This window comes from Oncorhynchus masou, chromosome 1, assembly GCF_036934945.1.
Source record: "Oncorhynchus masou masou isolate Uvic2021 chromosome 1, UVic_Omas_1.1, whole genome shotgun sequence".
Classification (NCBI taxonomy): domain Eukaryota; kingdom Metazoa; phylum Chordata; class Actinopteri; order Salmoniformes; family Salmonidae; genus Oncorhynchus; species Oncorhynchus masou.
Window position 1 is genome coordinate 64,299,354 of NC_088212.1, and position 19,626 is coordinate 64,318,979.

The following is a 19,626-nucleotide window of genomic DNA, read 5'->3' on the forward strand; positions in this document are numbered from 1 at the left end:
GGGCAGGGCAGAAGGACACATTTTCATGACAACTACACATGTGCACACAGTGAAATAGGATGACTGGAATAAAAACACTACACCCCTTTCCTCTCTCCCCTCTCCCTCTTTCTCTCTCCCTCTCATTCTCATTCCTCCCCTATCATCATTTATGCTATTTGTGTCCGTACAAATTCCCCTACCTCTCTGCATCACTCTCCCCCCAGTCTAGCTGTATGTTCTCTTTGTCTGAACACATCCCTTTTCATTCCAGCATCTCTCCCTCTACCTTTCTCTCTAATGCTGATGAATGCACACATCATCCCTGTAGAGAAATGAAATACAGAAAGGGATATAAGGAGGGCAAATGGTGAAGCGCTAATGATGTGCTGTACTATACCTGCAGTAGTCATTATCTAAAGTGGCAGTAGATAAAAGGGCCGAGGCTTGGCCAAGATGTTACTTAGTCAAGTAGAGTTCCACCGAGCTTTGTTCCTGTCAGTGACAAACAAGGTGCATGGCTTAAACTCATACACATATGAAGAGAGAAACTCTAACACACACACACGCTGACACTAACACAGATACACACACACCCATACAGAAGCCCCTCTCCCCCCCCCCCCCCCCCCCGCGCCTGCTCCATTCCCCAGTGGTTTCAGTAATTAACCCCGCGCAGTGCTTATACAGGCTTATATAGTCTGTGAAGTACACATGTGCATACATAATACTGCATCGGTTCCACCCAACAAAACAGTCCTGATGCCTGATGCTTGTCTTTTATTAAAGCATGAGCATTAAAGTGAGAGGATGGGGCTCAGAAATGCCTGTACTCTGGCAGTGCAAACAGGAAACAACCCAGTGTATAGGCGAGGCTAGTATAGTACTGACTAGCAGCCTGCCTGCCGTCCCATCCTCTAATTGACAGCAGGGATCATTAGCGCCATGACGAGTCTGGAGGAGACGCGCAAGTGGCTTCATTCGAGACACTGACCTGTAGTCAGGCACCATGCAGCAGCAACGGACCGATCGACGACCACACCACAGCACCTGACAAACACAGGCCACTGCTAAATATAGACCTGCGAATTAGGGCTGCATCTGTGTACATTTACTTCTATGTTAATTATAAGGCTCACACAGAGATGAGGGCAGTATAACCCCATATTGGACAGGATCTGAACACACAGTGAGACTGGGTCCTGTGTGGCTCAGTCGGTAGAGCATGGCGCTTGCAACGCCAAGCGTCGTGGGTTCGTTTCCCACTGGGGCCACCCATATGCAAAAGTAGTGGCCCCAGCCGACTTGTAAGTCGCTTTGGACAAAAGCGTCTGCTAAATGGGATATTATTATTTATTATTATTCTAAAGACTGGATAGCCATAAAAATGATAATTTCAATCAATGCAATGCACATTGAGGACAGAATTGTACTTTTTCAACTATCTATATACAATAATTAAAAAATCCCATTTCCCCAAATATAGATTATTTTAATTAGACCAGGAGCCACCCAGCAGTAAGATCAGATCAAATCTGTTGCTTCCCTCCAAGTGCAACCAGCAAACCATCACACAAACTGAGCCAATTGTTCAACCAAGCACAGCGGCTTTCACAACACAGCCGAGGGGTGGTGATGGTGGTGGCCATGATCCTGCTCAAAAACAAAGCTGTTCTGTCAGGTGAAATAGGTCAGGTAGCCATTTTCTCCTGGGAGGGAGGTAGACTCTCTCACACTGTCTCTCTTCTCCTCCACCGGTAGCCTAGCGAGTGTGTCAGTGTGTGAGCCGCTGCTCTAGGGTCTAATTAATGCAGCACACTGTGCACCCATATGGCTACATGTGATTAAACAGATCGAAAAGAGAAGAGAGAGTCAACCACATGGGTCTCCATCTCCCTCTTTCTGGCCATGCAGCCTGGATTGCTGCGTTAGCTTGTTCTCGCTCTCTATCTCTCTCTCTCTCTCTCTCTCTCTCTCTCTCTCATGGGGCTAAGACAGTGATTCGACCTTGACACAAAGGAGTTTGATTAGACCCAGGGAAATCAATACTGAAAATGTCCAAGTCAGTCAAACATACAATTAATTATATATTTTGTCATGTCATTATGCCCAAGCTATTTTTCATCTCCAAGGCCAAAGCAAGGTAAATATGTATTTGTCTTTTCCTGTGCGGACAAAGGCTGCATGCGTTTCTCAGCCAGCTGAGCGGGCTGGGGCTCCGTCTCTATCTCCCAGCTATTACTGGTGCCATGGCTGCTGGCTTTCACTCTGTGTGCATGTGTTTGATTAGGGAGGGGCTCCCTGGGCTCACGGATGGGTGCTTTTGGAGATGTCATTTCTCTTCCTCCTCCTCCTCCTCCTCCCCTCCCAGCTTCCCTCTCTCCCCTCTTTGTCCTGCTTCACACATCTCAGGCATCAGGCGCTCTGGGGATGCGACATCTCTGCCTGCCTGCCTGTCCAATGACAGAAGCTCTCCTCCCCTTCCTTCCTTCCTTCCTTCCTTCCTTCCTTCCTTCCTTCCTTCCTTCCTTCCTTCCTTCCTTCCTTCCTTCCTTCCTTCCTTCCTTCCTTCCTTCCTTCCTTCCTTCCTTCCTTCCTTCCTTCCTTCCTTCCTTCCTTCCTTTCCTTTCCTTTCCTTTCCTTTCCTTTTCTTTCTTCAGGGGCTGATGTGTGTGTACTGTATGTGTGTGAGGGAGAGGGAGAGGGAGAAATAGATGGAGAGGGAGGGAGAGAGAAAGAGATAAGTGCATGTGTCAGAGATATGATTCCATATCTGTGCATGTGAGACATTCACTCACTGCCACTGAAAAGGTCACCAGATTTATTTCCGGCAAATACATAGAAGTGTGTTATAGGGGCAGCCATTTTACACCTTCATAGCAATTCCCTCGGCACTGTCTGCAATTACATCAGTCCTCCTTTCTGGGGAGAACCAGTCACTCCATTAATGCGTTCAGTGCCACATCTCCTGTGGCTTCCCTAAGTTAATGCATACATCCTCCATCACACATGACACAATGTGAGCTAGCACTGAAATTCTATATGACTCCACCATGACCAAAGGGAAGAAACGTCAGTCCAGCACCTTCCGAAGGGGATGGGAAGGGTAGCGGTCAAAATTACTGTAACTCATCTGTGTTTAGTATGAGGCCGTTCCAGAAATGTCAAAACACCACCCCTACAATTAGAAAAATACACAAAAAGACACACAAAGACAAACAGAGGTCCCACTCCAAAACCAGAGGAGCTGACAAGATGGTTTTGATTATTTGTGATGTGTGAGGAGGTACGTTTTCCCTTCACAGTCACCTGGGAATTGTGTTACGGCTGGGAAATCTGGAAGCAGTAAAAAAAGCAGAAAACTTCAGAGGGAGGTGGGCATGAAAGTTGGCTGGTCTGACCTGTGACCCCCTTCTCTCTCGACTGCTCCCTTTGAGCTGCTAAAAGGCGTGCGTTGTGAGAATCCAAAAGACAGCTGCGCCCCCCTTTCTTGAAGCGCTCTTGGGGAGTGCAGAGGTCCCCCTCTCTTAGTTCGGGCCTAAATGATGTGGGGTCAGGGGGGGCTGGTTGACCCCCAGTGGAGGTGGTCCGGCTGTGGCCAGGGATAGAGTTTCACTGGTTTATATTGCCAGTCTGGGCCACTCTGCTCAGCTCTGTGCTGTTATGTGGTTGAGAGGCCATCCATCCTGCCTGTGAACACAGCTCCCTGTTTTCTCTGATTTACTATCGCAAGAGATAATGAAGAAACCAGCGCCGCAAGGCTCTCTCTCACACACTCATACACTCTCTCACACACTCTCATACACACTCTCTCACACACACTCTCACACACTCTCACACACCCTCTCTCACACACACTCTCATACACTCTCTCACACACACTCTCATACACTCTCTCACACACTCTCTCACACACTCTCACACACTCTCTCACACACTCATACACTCTCTCTCACACACACTCTCATACACTCTTTCTCACACTCTCACACACACTCTCATACACTCTCTCACACACTCTCTCACACACTCTCACACACTCTCTCACACACTCATACACTCTCTCTCACACACACTCTCATACACTCTTTCTCACACTCTCACACACACTCTCATACACTCTCTCACACACTCTCTCTCACACACACTCTCATACACTCTCTCACACACTCTCACACACACTCTCATACACTCTCTCTCACACACACATACACACCACACAGATACATGTAAAAGCCACACAGATACATACACACATACACACCGCACACAGATGCACAACACATCACAGGAGGCTGCTGAGGGGAGAATGGTCATAATAATGGCCGGAACGGAGCGAATGGAATGGCATCAAACACATGTAAACCGTGTGTTTGATGTATTTGAAACCATTCCACCAATTCCGCTCCAGCCATTACAACGAGCCCATCCCCCCCAATGAAGGTGACACCAGCCTCCTGTGACTGCAACATATGTAACAGTCACATCTAGGAGTGTGTGTGTATATATGTGTGTATATGTGTGTATGTGTGTGCTACATGGACAAGTTAATCTCATACCTCATATCTCTAGTTGAAACAATGCCGTACAATCAAATGCACTAAGATCAATGTTATTCATAGTGCTGTTATTGATCTCATGCATCGGGGAGCAGAGTCAGGGTGCCTCAGATTACAGGGGCATTCACATGCATTTCATACTGTACTATACCCAGGGGGGCCCACTGAGCCAGCCCATACTGAAAAACAGGACTGTTAATGTCATTACTGGGACAGCGTGGCAGTGTGAGACTGCACTGTGGGGCTTAGGGAACATACACACAAATAGCAGACCACTTTAAACTAATATAGTGTACACACTACTAGCGATGGGGGAAAAAGAAAATCGATGTAGTTACATATCTGGACCTTATTTTTGACGATATATCGTTTCGACAATACATATAGAATCGTGAGAATCGCAATACATACCGTATCGGCACCTAAGTATCACGATAAGATGGTATTGTGAGTTCCCTGGCTATTCCCAGCCCTAGTACACACAGTTACTGCCACGTGAAGACGTACATGTTTTACCAAAGTAAATAATGACATACACTTTTTACTCGTCATCCATGGTTTAACCGGATAAGTGATGGATATCCCCTCGCTAGTAAAGGAAGGGATTCTAAAAGTTTAGGATTACGGTAACAATATGTTCCGATTTAGAATTTACAATTAGGATTAAGGAGTGGAGGGTAAAGAAGGTGTTGAATTAGATAGAGGTTTTGGTGCTGGTTTTCTCTCCAGGATTTACATTTAAGCAAGTGAACTGGATGATGAAACTAGTATTGAAACAGGCTTCAGAATATAATTTACAGCCCAAATAAGCGAGATGCAGAGAGAGTTTGATTTAGATTCCTAGTCTTTCTTAAAGTCTGACTATGTTGGATTGATTCAAAATCCGTCAGCATTTCCCATCCTGTTCCAATAGTACCAGACTTCACCTGCAGCCTTAATGTGGTAAACTCTGCACATGGCATGTTGTGCCGTACCAAGGACACAATCTGCATATGGTAATGAGCGTATTATAAACCAACGACATGAATGGGGTTCATCATGGTAGAATGTGAGGCATTGTAGGATGCAGCTTCGATGTACTGTAAGGCATTAACAGTACAGGGTTAACCTTGTGTGTCCGTTTTCTGCTATGCCTTATTTAACCTGATGTGTCATGAGCGTGAATGTGCTTTTGATGAAGGCCGTCAATTTCTTAATTATAATGTGAGACAAATGCGAAGGTAATTGTGTCGCCAAAACAACCAACCGCCCATGCACACACATCCACACGCAGAGTAAGAAACACTTCACACCTGTCCTTTTAATTACTAGAGCTAGTTTATTAACATTGTTGTTGTCGTCTTTTGCCTTTAATCAGCGTGGCACAATGACTTCTAAAACAATACAAACCACTAAAAAATATCTAGTCTGTCTTTATACACATATACACATACATACAGTATTATACATATGTATACACATGTGAATCACGACCAACCATCACGACCAACTACAGATACTGTATCATAGAGAACACACATTTGTGGACACGTACAAGTGATCCCTGATGGGAAAAATGATCTAAAATCTTTTAAAATCATTTCATATTGACCTGAATTTGATTGTGGGACACTTGGGCAGGCAGAGGCACTGACCACAGCAGACATATAGCCAGACAGACAGATACACAGACAGACATATATACAGACAGACATATAGACGGATAGACATATAGACGGACAGACGTATAGACCGACAGACAGACAGGCAGACAGACAGATGTGACTGAACAGCTCCCCACAGACAATATGCAGCTGATTATACTATACTGTACAGGTTTGTGCTCTCTTAGTTCCTTCTCCACAGCCTGGCTATTCTCATCACACCAGCTCTGTCCCTATATCAAACCCAACACAAGCTCTAAAAACCGAGGCGCCTCTGCCCCCATTAAAAGTACAGTGAGGCTATAGAAACTGTCTGGGGCGGCAGGGTAGCCTAGTGGTTAGAGCGTTGGACTAGTAACCGAAAGGTAGCAAGTTTGAATCCCCGAGCTGACAAGGTACAAATCTGTCGTTCTGCCCCTGAACAGGCAGTTAGCCCACTGTTCCTAGGCTGTCATTGAAAATAAGAATTTGTTCTTTAACTGACTTGCCTGGTTAAATAAAGGTAAATAAAAAATAAAATAAAAATTTGGCATTTGGTTTAGGTTAGCACCCTGGCAGCGATACCATAACCCAATGGCATGGTAGCAGCAGTAGCAACAATGACTTTGACAGTCGTACACATAATAACTGTATGAGAAAGCCTTTTCCCCTTGCCCTGTGCGATGTGCCTGGAGGCTTCTGTGCCTGGTGGAGAGAATGCCACAGGTTTGTGAGGACATGAGGAGGGATACAGTCAGTATTGCCAACCAAACTGGGTAAGAGGAGATCAAATATGACAGTAATACCACCTGTGTAAGCTCAACTGTAGCTACAGTAAGTTGGCACAAGTTTACCTGGAGATACAAGCAGCTCTCGTATCCTTGCTGATGCCGTAACAACGCAGGTCTGTACTGTAGATTAAAGCTGTGCATACTCTGTGTGTATTTCCATAAGCGCATGCTTCTCTAAAGCACAGCTTTAACACGAACACATGTTGATAAAATGTTTGTATGGAGAGGTTCATGCTTTATTGTCTCCACGGTTTAGTGACCATGAACTCGATTTGACGGTTTGACGGTGAATCAATTACATCTCTTAGTGGTGGAAAAGGGATCAAACAAGACAATGTGAGTCATAATAACAGGTACGATGATATGAAGAGGATCAACAAGCAGTCAATATGATACATAATGATGTCTTTCTGAGTAGAAACAGTTGCAGCAAATAAACACTGGCAAATATGTAGACCAACGGTGTGGAATAGAAACATCAATAGCATCATGGTAAGATGACAATATTTGCCCTATTCCAATGGCTAAATGTCACAGTGTCACCATCACAAATCCAATAATGATAAACTAGCACTTTAGCAGCCTGCTAAAACAGCAACATTTGCGAATAGCTGAGAAAGATATGGTTTGAAAAACATGACTTCTCTCAGTGGCCATGCTGAAATACATTGGAGTTAACGTGTTTCTCGACAGAGGTGCAAATATACTACTGATCTCAAACATGCTTTAAGTTACAATTCCATTAATTCACCACTAAATGACAAGAATTCAAATTATTTGAAAATCTTCAAATCAGCATTATCTGACATGTACAGTCAGCGAGTTTTTTTGGGGGGGGGAGAATATCTGAGAGATAACAGCACCAGAAATGTAATCAATTTACAATCAAAAGTATAGTCATTTGGTGCCACAGTGATCAATACAGCACATATTAACAGATCAATACATCTGAACTGTGTGGTGTTACAGCATGACACAAAGGCCAATCCCTCAACAGGCCTTGTTCGTCGGTTACACCGTCAGACATGTCAACAATGAGATATTGCTGTAATCGTTTTCGCTAAGTTCCTACAATATGTAGCTCGCTTTCTCCTGTTTCTACAACATGAACAAAAATGTGGCATACATGGACAGACTTGGAGTTGCATCTCATGTAGCTTCAACACCACACCATATTTCACAGACGTGTTGCAACAAATCTTACTAAGATACTAACTCATGAACAAACCAGTTTGGGGAGAGGGTTACCTTCGTTGTTTTAAGATGTCAGGCCAGTGTGGCATACCGTGAGTACCTACTCCTACAGTAACTTGATCTAAAATTCAAACAATCACTTCCACAAGATTGTGCAAGTGTCTATATTAGTTTTGGTAGATACTTGACTATTTCCTTTGTGGCCACTGGTCAGCAACTGCCAGTTAAGAGAGTTCCTAACTTGTCAGGAGTCCTAATTAGCATGTATAGCATCTGCAAAAACAGAAAGAAACAAAAAAGAGGAAAAAGACATGGCAGGCAGTAGTTTCAGAGTTTCCCTTCGCCTTCCATGGCTGGGTGAGAGAACAGAGAAAACGGTTGAACATTTCATCCCTTTCATGAAGAGGCTTAAAAAGCTGAAATGGTAACATTATTGTCACACAGAAAAAAATGTTTGTTTTACAGAGTCCCAGTTTGATGTGTTTACTCTCCAGTTCTCAATAGCCTTGTGTGGCCAGAGATAAACCAGCTAATGTCTCTCCCCTGATTCTCTCTGGGGAGAGCTGGGGCACTGGGGTAATTCTGACAAACACTCCTTTCTTTACAAAGTTGTGTGTGTGTCGCTGGTGTGTGTGTGTGTGTGTGTGTGTGTGTGTGTAGGGAGAGGTGGCATTACAGAGAGGGGCAAGGAAGAGAGACAAAAGGAGACAAAACCGTACTAAGAAGAGCGGTTGTGAACTTCATTCATGAATCCCTATATACGTGGTTCACAGAGGCTACACATCTTCATGCATGGAGGATTACCATTATCTGCTCAGTATGTGTGAAAGTGGAGAGATTATCTCCTTGATTATTTGCCTAGTCGATAAACAAAAAAAGGCAGTCCCTCCCCCTAAACTGGTTGAATAGGGCACAGTCAGAGAACTGTGAGAGGAAGATTGTACTAAATGACATGGACTCTCATAGTGGAGCGCCTAGTCCATGTTCCGCTGTGACGAATACAACATAAGGATTAGATAGACGTTCCCTGAGCACAGACAGCCCACTCTCTCTTTGTCCAGAGAAACAAACTCAGCGGATGGGAATCTCACGAGGGGAAGAAGCAGGGCTGAGTATAGATAGTGGGAGAGTCTCATCTCACCAGCCAATGGAGTGGTAATAAGTCAGAATAGACTAGAGCAGCTTCAGCAGTTGATCACAGAGGGCAGCTCTTAACATTGATCTATAGGAGTGTAAAAGCATTGGAAGAATCATGATCGTATCAATCATGTAAACATGACGCCCCATTTTACAGCTCGGCATTCTGGGTGAAGGGTAAATAAGTTGTGCACTGTATGGCACTAAAACCTGTCAAATCATGGATGAGATGTGGGCAATTTCCAGCATCGGAAATTAACCGTAAATTATTAAGATAAAGTACCTCTGGTTTCTCTGGAGAGACCCCTCCTCACAAACATCTTTTACGCTTTTAAAGAAGCACTAGAGAGAATATTACATCAACAGTTCATAAATACACGCGTGTAACATTGAGGCATTTCTTTCTGCTAGTTTGACAACTATCATTATTGTTTACTAAGACTTGCAATGTAAATCTACCATCATGTACAATAACAATACAAGAAATGAAGACCCGCGAGACAATAAAAGAAACGTACGGTGAAGAAACAAACAAACACAAAGTACAGAATTACTGCAGGTGAGTCCTGGTTCCACGTTTTCGGCAACATTGCAAAGCATTAACAACAACGACTTCTACTGCATCGTACAATAAAAACCCTCTGCCGGAGGAGCACACACTGACACACGTCTCTGGAATGTAATGTGCATTACAACTGTACAATAGTTAGTCTAATAGAAACACAGTTCTACAGCCCGGCTTTAACACATCCCATTTATTTAACCAGTCCGTTTCAGGCTAGTGTCGCTACCATATCAAATCTAGAATGGACCAAGCGCTGCACACACATCCTCTCATCAGCCAACTACAAAGGGATGAGAGCACTGGCTGCTCTAAACGATCTAACTCAAACATATTGGACCAACAAATTACTACAATTCAATCGATGACTGCAGCCTAGGAAGGTAGGAATATGTGTGTGTCTTTACAGGAGAGGTTTTATATGAAAGGTACAGTATTTCATATCTAATGGAGTTACTCCATTTATTGACACAATTTGAGTGCAGAAATCCCTTGCAATAAATCAGGGGTGAGAACTGGTGACTGTTCATTATCTGTATTTACAAACACCTGTTGCTGCAGATCATCTGTGAGGAGGGTTCTGGGAGTAAAAGAGTAGTAGCCGTACTACAGTTTATACTGAGTAGCTGTACTACAGTTTATACTGAGTAGCTGTACTACAGTCTGCAGTGAGTAGCTGTACTACAGTCTGCAGTGAGTAGCTGTACGTCAGTCTGCAGTGAGTAGCTGTACTACAGTTTATACTGAGTAGCTGTACGACAGTCTGCAGTGAGTAGCTGTACTACAGTTTATACTGAGTAGCTGTACTACAGTCTGCAGTGAGTAGCTGTACTACAGTTTATACTGAGTAGCTGTACTACAGTCTGCAGTGAGTAGCTGTACTACAGTTTATACTGAGTAGCTGTACTACAGTTTATACTGAGTAGCTATACTACAGTTTGCAGTGAGTAGCTGTACTACAGTTTATACTGAGTAGCTGTACTACAGTCTGCAGTGAGTAGCTGTACTACAGTTTATACTGAGTAGCTGTACTACAGTTTATACTGAGTAGCTGTACTAGTCTGCAGTGAGTAGCTGTACTACAGTTTATACTGAGTAGCTATACTACAGTTTGCAGTGAGTAGCTGAACTATAGTTTATACTGAGTAGCTGTACTACAGTCTGCAGTGAGTAGCTGAACTACAGTTTATACTGAGTAGCTGTACTACAGTCTGCAGTGAGTAGCTGTACTACAGTTTATACTGAGTAGCTGTACTACAGTCTGCAGTGAGTAGCTGTACTACAGTTTATACTGAGTAGCTGTACTACAGTTTGCAGTGAGTGCTGGATGTCCTCGTTTATAGGTCCATAACAGACGCATGTTCAAAGACAGTCAAGGCTGAGTGGAAAAACAAAAACGTAAAAGCTTCTGATACAACAAAACTGTGATAAAAACAATTGTGATACATTCACATCCACAAAAGCTAAGCATAAAGACAAAAACAACTGTTTTTCTGTCACACAACTGCACTACCACAAGGTCCTGAAGACATCCTCTCTTCCCTAGGAGTGTGTGTGTCATTACGTTTGTGTGTGTGTGTGTGGTGTATATTTATACACATATAGAAGTGTGAGAAGGAGCAACCTGAGAGCAGGCCTGTCGTGTCGGGGTTGAGGTAGGTACCAGAGTAATACTGCTTTAGGCCATTACGTGACTGAGACAGAGTAGAGAGCATAGAGTTCATAGGGGATCTATCTCTACAGAAGAGAGAGCCAGGGAGAAGACAGGGGGTCCGTCGGACAGCGGCCCTAACCCAGGCTACCGGAGTACTGGCCTGGCTCAGGTTGGCTCTGCCTCAGGGAAGCTCCAGCTCCGGAGAGCATGGTTCTGGAGTAACAGGTGGAGCAGTGGTGGTGGCACTCCCAGGTCTGACCCTGGATCAGATCCAAGTCTAATAACATCAAGTTGACTGTGTGTTTGCTCAGGAAGATGACAGCATGAGCACACTGAACTCAGACCTGTGAGTTAATACCTGTGGTCCACCTGTTAAACCATCTCCCTCTGGATTTACATGCAGCAGTGTGATAAAGGTTTTCCTGAAGCACTTTCATTTGTCAGTGTGGAGGAGGGATGGAGTGAGGGATCTGGGATGGACAGGCTCGATAAGTCTGGGCTATTCCTTTATGACAGAAGGGAATTGATTTGATTTGAGCCCTGATTAAATATAACAAAAGGGAGTGCACTGTGCCACAGCTTCGAGTGAGTGACAGGCAGGCCAAAAATCAGATTAGAACGACTCTATTGTCAATTAAAGAGCCAATTACCTGGTATCATATCAGATACATTAGCATTTGTGGTTGTCAATGCCTAGAATGATATTGTGATACATTTGTGCTTCATTTTCTTAATACATCACATTCACTCGGTATCTAGCGCACACACACACAAACACACACAAACACAAACGCAGGCAGGCAGACATGTACGCACGCGCGCGCACACATACAGTTCCATCACGCAATCATTCATAAATACACATATGATGTATGTCTCAATCGAGTGTAAATGTAACTAAAACCTCACCTGCCCAATGGAATATCTGCAGCAGTTCTCACATAGCAGTAAAATTGTCCTGAAATGATTAGTGGCAGTGCAGTGAATCGCTAACAGTCTTTTCAATCAACAGAAGCAACTAAGATTCAAATAAAACAAAGACAAAATATCTCACGCAAACACGATGGAAAACGCTGAAAAATGTCTTTACAAGTAGAATACATACAACGATATCATCTGTCAACTTGCATGAGGTACTGACATATCCACAAACAGCAATTCATCGACGGAGGGAAGCCAGGAGCTCTCACAACAGAAGTACATGTTTCATTATGAAAGAAAGAACAACTACAACATTGTTATCTTGAGGTAGAACGTGGACTTCAGCGTTTTCTTGAAGTGCTTTCCGTTAGATTTTTCTCTCTCTCCTTTTTCCGGCTTTCGACAAGCAGGAGAGCGACGGTTCTTGACATCTGAGGTAGCGTGGCACCTGTTCTCGTGTTTTACGAACCGATCGCTCTACATGTAAAAGTAACTGAACGCAAGGGGAAAAGACGGATCCAAAAGGTTTCCCATGTCACATTCATTCCGGCTGAGGTAGGTTTTTGTTGAATCCTAAGGTTCACAGAGAAAGTTGAGAACCTGTATGAAGGCCGAGAACTAATAAAAAATAAAGAAACGATATCACTGAAAATAAAAGTCCTGAGACAGAGAATATAAGAAATCACTGGAAGAATCACTAAGAAGGCCTTAGTCTTCGTTGGATGCGTTTGTGTAATCCTTGGTAGGCTAAGCGGAGGCAGCAGTCTTTGACGTTGAAAGAAAAAGTAGAAATAAGGCCAATAACTTAAAACCATTTCGTGAGATAGTAGAGAAATAAAAACATATTCGATTCTGAGATAAAATGACGAGTGTATAACAAAGACATTCTGGACATCTATTCTGTGTGCTGCCGGCAACCAGAAAAAAACAAGAACACATCATTCACCTGCCAAAGCTAAAACCTAGGCCGGGGACACCTCCAAGAACGAAGACCATATAACTTTTCCAGAAAGCGACTTATTTAAACTTACCAATAATACAATTATTTGCACAAAGAAAAACGAATATGAAAGGAAATGCTTCGGTCGACCTGAGTGTGATACGAGTCTGAGGTGACACTGTGACCGTGTCACAGACTTGACCTTCATGCTGCCCCATCAGGTCTGGTCCTGCTGGGTGACCCCGGCCACAGCCCTGTCACTGGCCCCCCGGCCCTCTGCTGGAGGCCTCTGGAACTGCGTCTCTCTGTCCTCCTCCACAAGGCTGAAGTCATCCAACGGCAGAGTGGACAACTGGGTCTCATTCAGCGCACAGGACACCAGGGATCTATCCAACTGGAAACACACACACACAGTAATGTAGTTAAAGATGGAATGTGTCGTAGGGGAAACAGCGCTACCATCCGCCCCACTGGCTACCGTCCGCCCCACTGGCTACCGTCCGGCTGCCCCACTGGCTACCGTCCGGCTACCGTCCGCCCCACTGGCTACCGTCCGCCCCACTAGCTACCGTCCGGCTACCGTCCGCCCCACTGGCTACCGTCCGCCCCACTGGCTACCGTCCGCCCCACTGGCTACCGTCCGCCCCACTGGCTACCGTCCGCCCCACTGGCTACCGTCCGCCCCACTGGCTACCGTCCGGCTACTGTCCGCCCCGCTGCCGTTGCTGTTGTTCTGTTGACGAGGTGAAAATTGCAGTACAAATAGTGCTGTTCTATCGCGTGTGCAATGAGGGGAAAACTGTGTTAGTTGTTTGCAGTAACTATGCTGTTGTTGTAATATTGTTAACGGGCGTGGCAGTTTCACCAATGAACGATTCCAGCTTTAATATGGTAATATAGAAAATGGCCAATCTAAAGTAAATCTAGCCCATTGCATCATTCTAGACTTGGATATATTGAACTCTTTTGATTTGATTTCAGTTGACTACTTGGTGTCAGGCCCTCTACTCACCATGCATGAACTGTCAGCTAGGTCTCCACAGTGGGATGGGCCTGAGAAGAGTCTCTCTAGCTCGTTACTGTCTCCCCTGCTCTTCCCAGCAACGCTTCCGTTCCCTTCCATGCCTGACCTGCTCACCCCATTTAAGGCCAGGGCCCCCTGGGAGGAGGACGACGATTCTAGGGAAATGTTACGCCCGGCCTGGGGGGTGGCCTGCACTGTCTTACACGTCATCAACCTGGAGGAACACAATTCCCACAAAAACCCACCGTCAGGCCCCCTGCCAGGATAAAGCCCACACAGACACACATAATCTCCTTGTCGTTGCACCAATACTCACCTCCCCCTGTAGCTGAACATGAGGAAAAGCACGCAGAAAACAATGCAGGTGACTCCTATATGGATGCCGATGATGATGCCGGCTGTAGAGGTCTTGCTCTGTTCATCCTTCACACAGTCACAGGGGGTGTTCAGCACTGTAGAGACACACACATACACACACAGCCCAGTAAGGACAACAGCAATGCCACGCAGCACAGTGACACACACATACACACAGAGAAACAAAGCCCACAGCACAGAGCTGTCATACAGTACACCCACAATCTAATCTAGTGCTGCCAGCCAGAATACCAATGCTGTGGCAGCATGGAGTGATCCAGTCAAACGGAGAGCTGTAAACACACACAGCAGCCTGCATGAGGCCTCTTCAACGCTGCTCTGAAAAGATTACAGGACGTGTGAGCCCTGGTCTGCGTGAGTGTTTGTGTGCGGGCAGCAGGACGTCACCTGATTTCTCCACAGCCTCCTTCAGTGAGACGAAGCGCATGGTGGCGTTGCCGTCTCCGTGTTGGTTGAAGGCCAGAACCTTAATCTCATACACCAGGGTTGGATCTGAGGAGAGAGAGAGAGAGAGAGAGAGAGAGAGAGAGAGAGAGAGAGAGAGAGACAGAGAGACAGAGAGACAGAGAGAGAGAGAGAGAGAGAGAGAGAGATAGAGAGAGAGAGAGATAGAGAGAGCAGTTGTGACATATAGCCACATGAATAGAGTTGGCTTCTAATGTACAATCATTCAAGGCATGGCTTTAAACACATTGACCGTGTAACAATCCCTTCAACACACCCCCAGCCCATGCCCCCCTGTCTCACCCAGCTGGGTGATGTTGTACTGGGTGACGTTGCGGGTGAAGGTGAGTGGTCCGGTGAAGATGGGGGTGTGGACCCTCCTGTAGTACAGCCTGAAGCCCTCATGTTGGCCCATCTTAGAGGATGGCTCCCACACGGCCTGCACCACACTGCTGTTCACCAATTTAATGAACAGTGACGGGGGTGCTGGCACTGAAACACACTCAGTGGTGTTAGAATCCACTAAACATCCAGATAACAAAAACAAACTACACGATATATTCAATTAAACACAAGCCATCAGGCTTGTTAAGTCAACCATGTTTTAGTCTATAAAACAGGTCTTTAGTACTTTCTCAGTATATCTCAGTCAGGTATGTGACTACAGTACTACCGACTCCTGTAGGTGTTTTACAGAACCTTTACAATAAACAACTCATAAAAACTTTTTGGGTCCATGTAATTACCACCAATTAAGTGAGCGTTTATGTGTGTGTGTGCGCAAGCCTGTGTGTATGTAAGTCTTTGTGTGTGCTGTTTGCATATGCTTCTGTGTGTGTGTGTGTGTGTGTGGGGGGGGGGGGGGTGCTCTATTTGTGTTTGTGCAAGTGTGTGTGTATGTGTGCAAGTGTGTGAGTTCGCAAGGCACACCTTCGCCCAGTGTGCTCTCGGTGGCGCTCTCGGAGGGCTTGCTGGCTCCGCGGGACGTGTAGGCCTTCACATAGAAGGTATAGCCGGTGGAGGGCTCCAGATCACCCACGACCTGCTGTAGAGTCACCTTACTGACGGCTTCCTGGTACTCCATCTCCACAGGGTCTGAGAGAGGGATGGACATGGAGGGAGAAAGAGAGAGAGAAAAAGACAGAGCGAGATTGTTCAATTTAACTGTTATCTGTACACTGTAAAAAATTGAGTTGTTTCAACTAATTATTACTGAGTAACTCTTTTTGTAAGGGGTAGATCAGCTTTAATATTGCAGATAAATTGTGGCTTCTATCAACGTAATTATCTGCATCATTTCCAATCCCCCCATATATTTTTATAGAAAGAATATAGAAAAAAATAAATAATATATATTAAAAATATATATTTTCCTAACTCTACCAGCCCTCCCCTCATTGGAGTAAACTAATGAACAACAACACTTAGGCTTCTACTTCCAGCTTATACATAGGCAAAAATGAAGTACATTTTTGCTCAACTTGTCTCATATGTTCATTCAGCTATACATTATGATTTGAGCATCTTAACTAAAACGAGGCTGTGAAACTGGTTAACCACACAGTGCTTTTCAACATACATATTTGAGATACATTATTACATGAATCATTATTCAACATGTCCTCAAGTGGGATTTGAACTCACAACCTCATGGTCCACAGCATTCCAAGCTTCCTGCTACACCATGTCTGTGTCAATTCTCAGATAATCAAATCAAACTTTATTAGTCACATGCGCCGAATACAACAAGTGTAGACTTTACCGGGAAATGCTTACTTACAAGCCTTTAACCAACAGTGCAGTTCAAGAAGAAGAAAATATTTACCAAGTAGACTAAAATAAAAAGTCATAATAAAGGTAACACAATAAGAATAATGAAGCTATATACAGGGGGCCCCGGTACTATACACTTTTTTTGTATAGTTGGCATATTACTCTGTCCTAATATTACTACTTAATCGCTATAATAAATAAAAATCGTTTTTCTTGAGTGTACTTTTAACAGAGCTGAGATTTACTTTGAAGTGCAAAGTGTAGCAATAGAGGTGAACTCTGCTATTGACAAAGACATGGTGGTGTAGCAGGAGAATTGTACTGCCATGAACCAAGAGGTTGTGAGTTCAAATCCCAGGTGAGGACATGTTGGGTATGAATTACTGTAAAAATGCACACTGTCAAATGTGTTGAAAACACTGTGTGTGAAACTAGTTCCACAGGTTATTTTCAGGTAAGATGCACAAATAAGAATTTTTAGTTGACTGAACATATGAGACAATTTGAGCAAACACATCATTTTAAGTTGCTTGAATCTTTGCCTTCATTTTCTCAAGGTGGAGCTACAGTAAGTTTGTGCCAACTCATTATATATGTTTGGGGGGTAATACCTGGACCGGGAATTTTTGTAAACACAAAAAAAAAGGCTGCGGAACTAGTTACTGAATAATAATTAGTTGAAACAATTAGATTTTCTTTTACAGTGTACTGTCAGGATTGCATCATTTGGTAATGTGACTGTGAACAACAGAGCTTAGTGAATCGAGGTGAGTGCTTGTTAAATTTGAAGAGAGATGGGGTTACAGTTCGTTATGGCCCTTAAGTCAAAGTTCCTCACCCATAACCATTATCTATCTACCTCTAGCTCTCAGCCCATTGGGGCAGCCTGTCTTTGGTCGGTAATTAAAGCAGTTCCTATAGGCTAGCCCCTGGGGCCTTTAATTATACATCTGATAGCACTACAGAAGAGAGAGCAGCAGCTGTGCCTGGGTGACGTACTCCTTCGCTGCTGCACACACACCCATAGAGATACACACATGTCAGCACGCAACCACACACACACACACACACACACACACACACAATCAAACAACCACACACACACACAATCAAACAACCACACACACACACTGGAGATTGCCACCCCAAACACACCCCCAGCAAATAAACATTAACATGGCAACATCAAATTTAGCCTCATTCAATTATCAATTAAAAGCCACTTTTATGGCTCCTCTACATGAAGGATGAGGATGGCTGAGCGTCCATCCAACCTGGCGTGGCTGGAGAAACAGGTGTCCTGTTACAGTACGTTCTCACTGCTAACTCCTGCTGTCTGTCTGCTGTTCTCTCCTCTCTCCTGCTGTCTGTCTACTGCTCTCTCCTCTCTCCTGCTGTCTGTCTACTGCTCTCTCCTGCTGCCTGTCTGCTGCTCTCTCCTGCTGTCTGTCTACTGCTCTCTCCTCTCTCCTGCTGTCTGTCTACTGCTCTCTCCTCTCTCCTGCTGTCTGCCTACTGCTCTCTCCTCTCTCCTGCTGTCTGTCTGCTGTTCTCTCCTCTCTCCTGCTGTCTGTCTACTGCTCTCTCCTCTCTCCTGCTGTCTGTCTACTGCTCTCTCCTGCTGCCTGTCTGCTGCTCTCTCCTGCTGTCTGTCTACTGCTCTCTCCTCTCTCCTGTTGTCTGTCTACTGCTCTCTCCTATCTCCTGCTGTCTGTCTACTGCTCTCTCCTGCTGTCTGTCTACTGCTCTCTCCTCTCTCCTGCTGTCTGTCTACTGCTCTCTCCTGGTGTCTGTCTGCTGCTCTCTTCACTCTCCTGCTGTCCGTCTACTGCTCTCTCCTCCCTCCTCTCTCCTGCTGTCTGTCTACTGCTCTCTCCTGCTGTCTGTCTACTGCTCTCTTCACTCTCCTGCTGTCTGTCTACTGCTCTCTCCTCCCTCCTGCTGTCTGTCTACTGCTCTCTCCTATCTCCTGCTGTCTGTCTACTGCTCTCTCCTGCTGTCTGTCTACTGCTCTCTCCTCTCTCCTGCTGTCTGTCTACTGCTCTCTCCTCTCTCCTGCTGTCTTTCTACTGCTCTCTCCTGCTGCCTGTCTACTGCTCTCTCCTCCCTCCTGCTGTCTGTCTACTGCTCTCTCCTATCTCCTGCTGTCTGTCTACTGCTCTCTCCTGCTGTCTGTCTACTGCTCTCTCCTCTCTCCTGCTGTCTGTCTACTGCTCTCTCCTCTCTCCTGCTGTCTTTCTACTGCTCTCTCCTGCTGCCTGTCTACTGCTCTCTCCTGCTGTCTGTCTACTGCGCTCTCCTATCTCCTGCTGTCTTTCTACTGCTCTCTCCTGCTGTCTGTCTACTGCTCTCTCCTCTCTCCTGCTGTCTGTCTACTGCTCTCTCCTCTCTCCTGCTGTCTGTCTACTGCTCTCTCCTCTCTCCTGCTGTTTGTCTACTGCTCTCTCCTCTCTCCTGCTGTCTTTCTACTGCTCTCTCCTGCTGCCTGTCTACTGCTCTCTCCTGCTGTCTGTCTACTGCTCCCTCCTGCTGTCTGTCTACTGCTCTCTCCTCTCTCCTGCTGTCTGTCTACTGCTCTCTCCTGCTGTCTGTCTACTGCTCTCTCCTCTCCCCTGCTGTCTGTCTACTGCTCTCCCCTGCTGTCTGTC

At 45.2% G+C, this 19,626-nt stretch overlaps 1 protein-coding gene across 1 annotated transcript in view; it reads right to left on the reverse strand.

The window, feature by feature from the left end:
• Positions 1 to 5,836: 5,836 nt before the first annotated feature.
• igdcc3 (immunoglobulin superfamily, DCC subclass, member 3) overlaps positions 5,837 to 19,626 on the reverse strand; it is a 111,794-nt gene continuing 98,004 nt past the window's right edge. The window contains exons 9-15 of the mRNA XM_064977360.1: positions 16,136 to 16,300; positions 15,509 to 15,697; positions 15,149 to 15,253; positions 14,700 to 14,835; positions 14,403 to 14,597; positions 13,625 to 13,751; positions 5,837 to 8,049 (exon numbers count right to left, since the gene is read on the reverse strand). Coding sequence (XP_064833432.1) covers positions 8,020 to 8,049; positions 13,625 to 13,751; positions 14,403 to 14,597; positions 14,700 to 14,835; positions 15,149 to 15,253; positions 15,509 to 15,697; positions 16,136 to 16,300 — 947 coding nt within the window. The 3' untranslated portion in view covers positions 5,837 to 8,019. The remainder of the gene's footprint in view (positions 8,050 to 13,624; positions 13,752 to 14,402; positions 14,598 to 14,699; positions 14,836 to 15,148; positions 15,254 to 15,508; positions 15,698 to 16,135; positions 16,301 to 19,626) is intronic.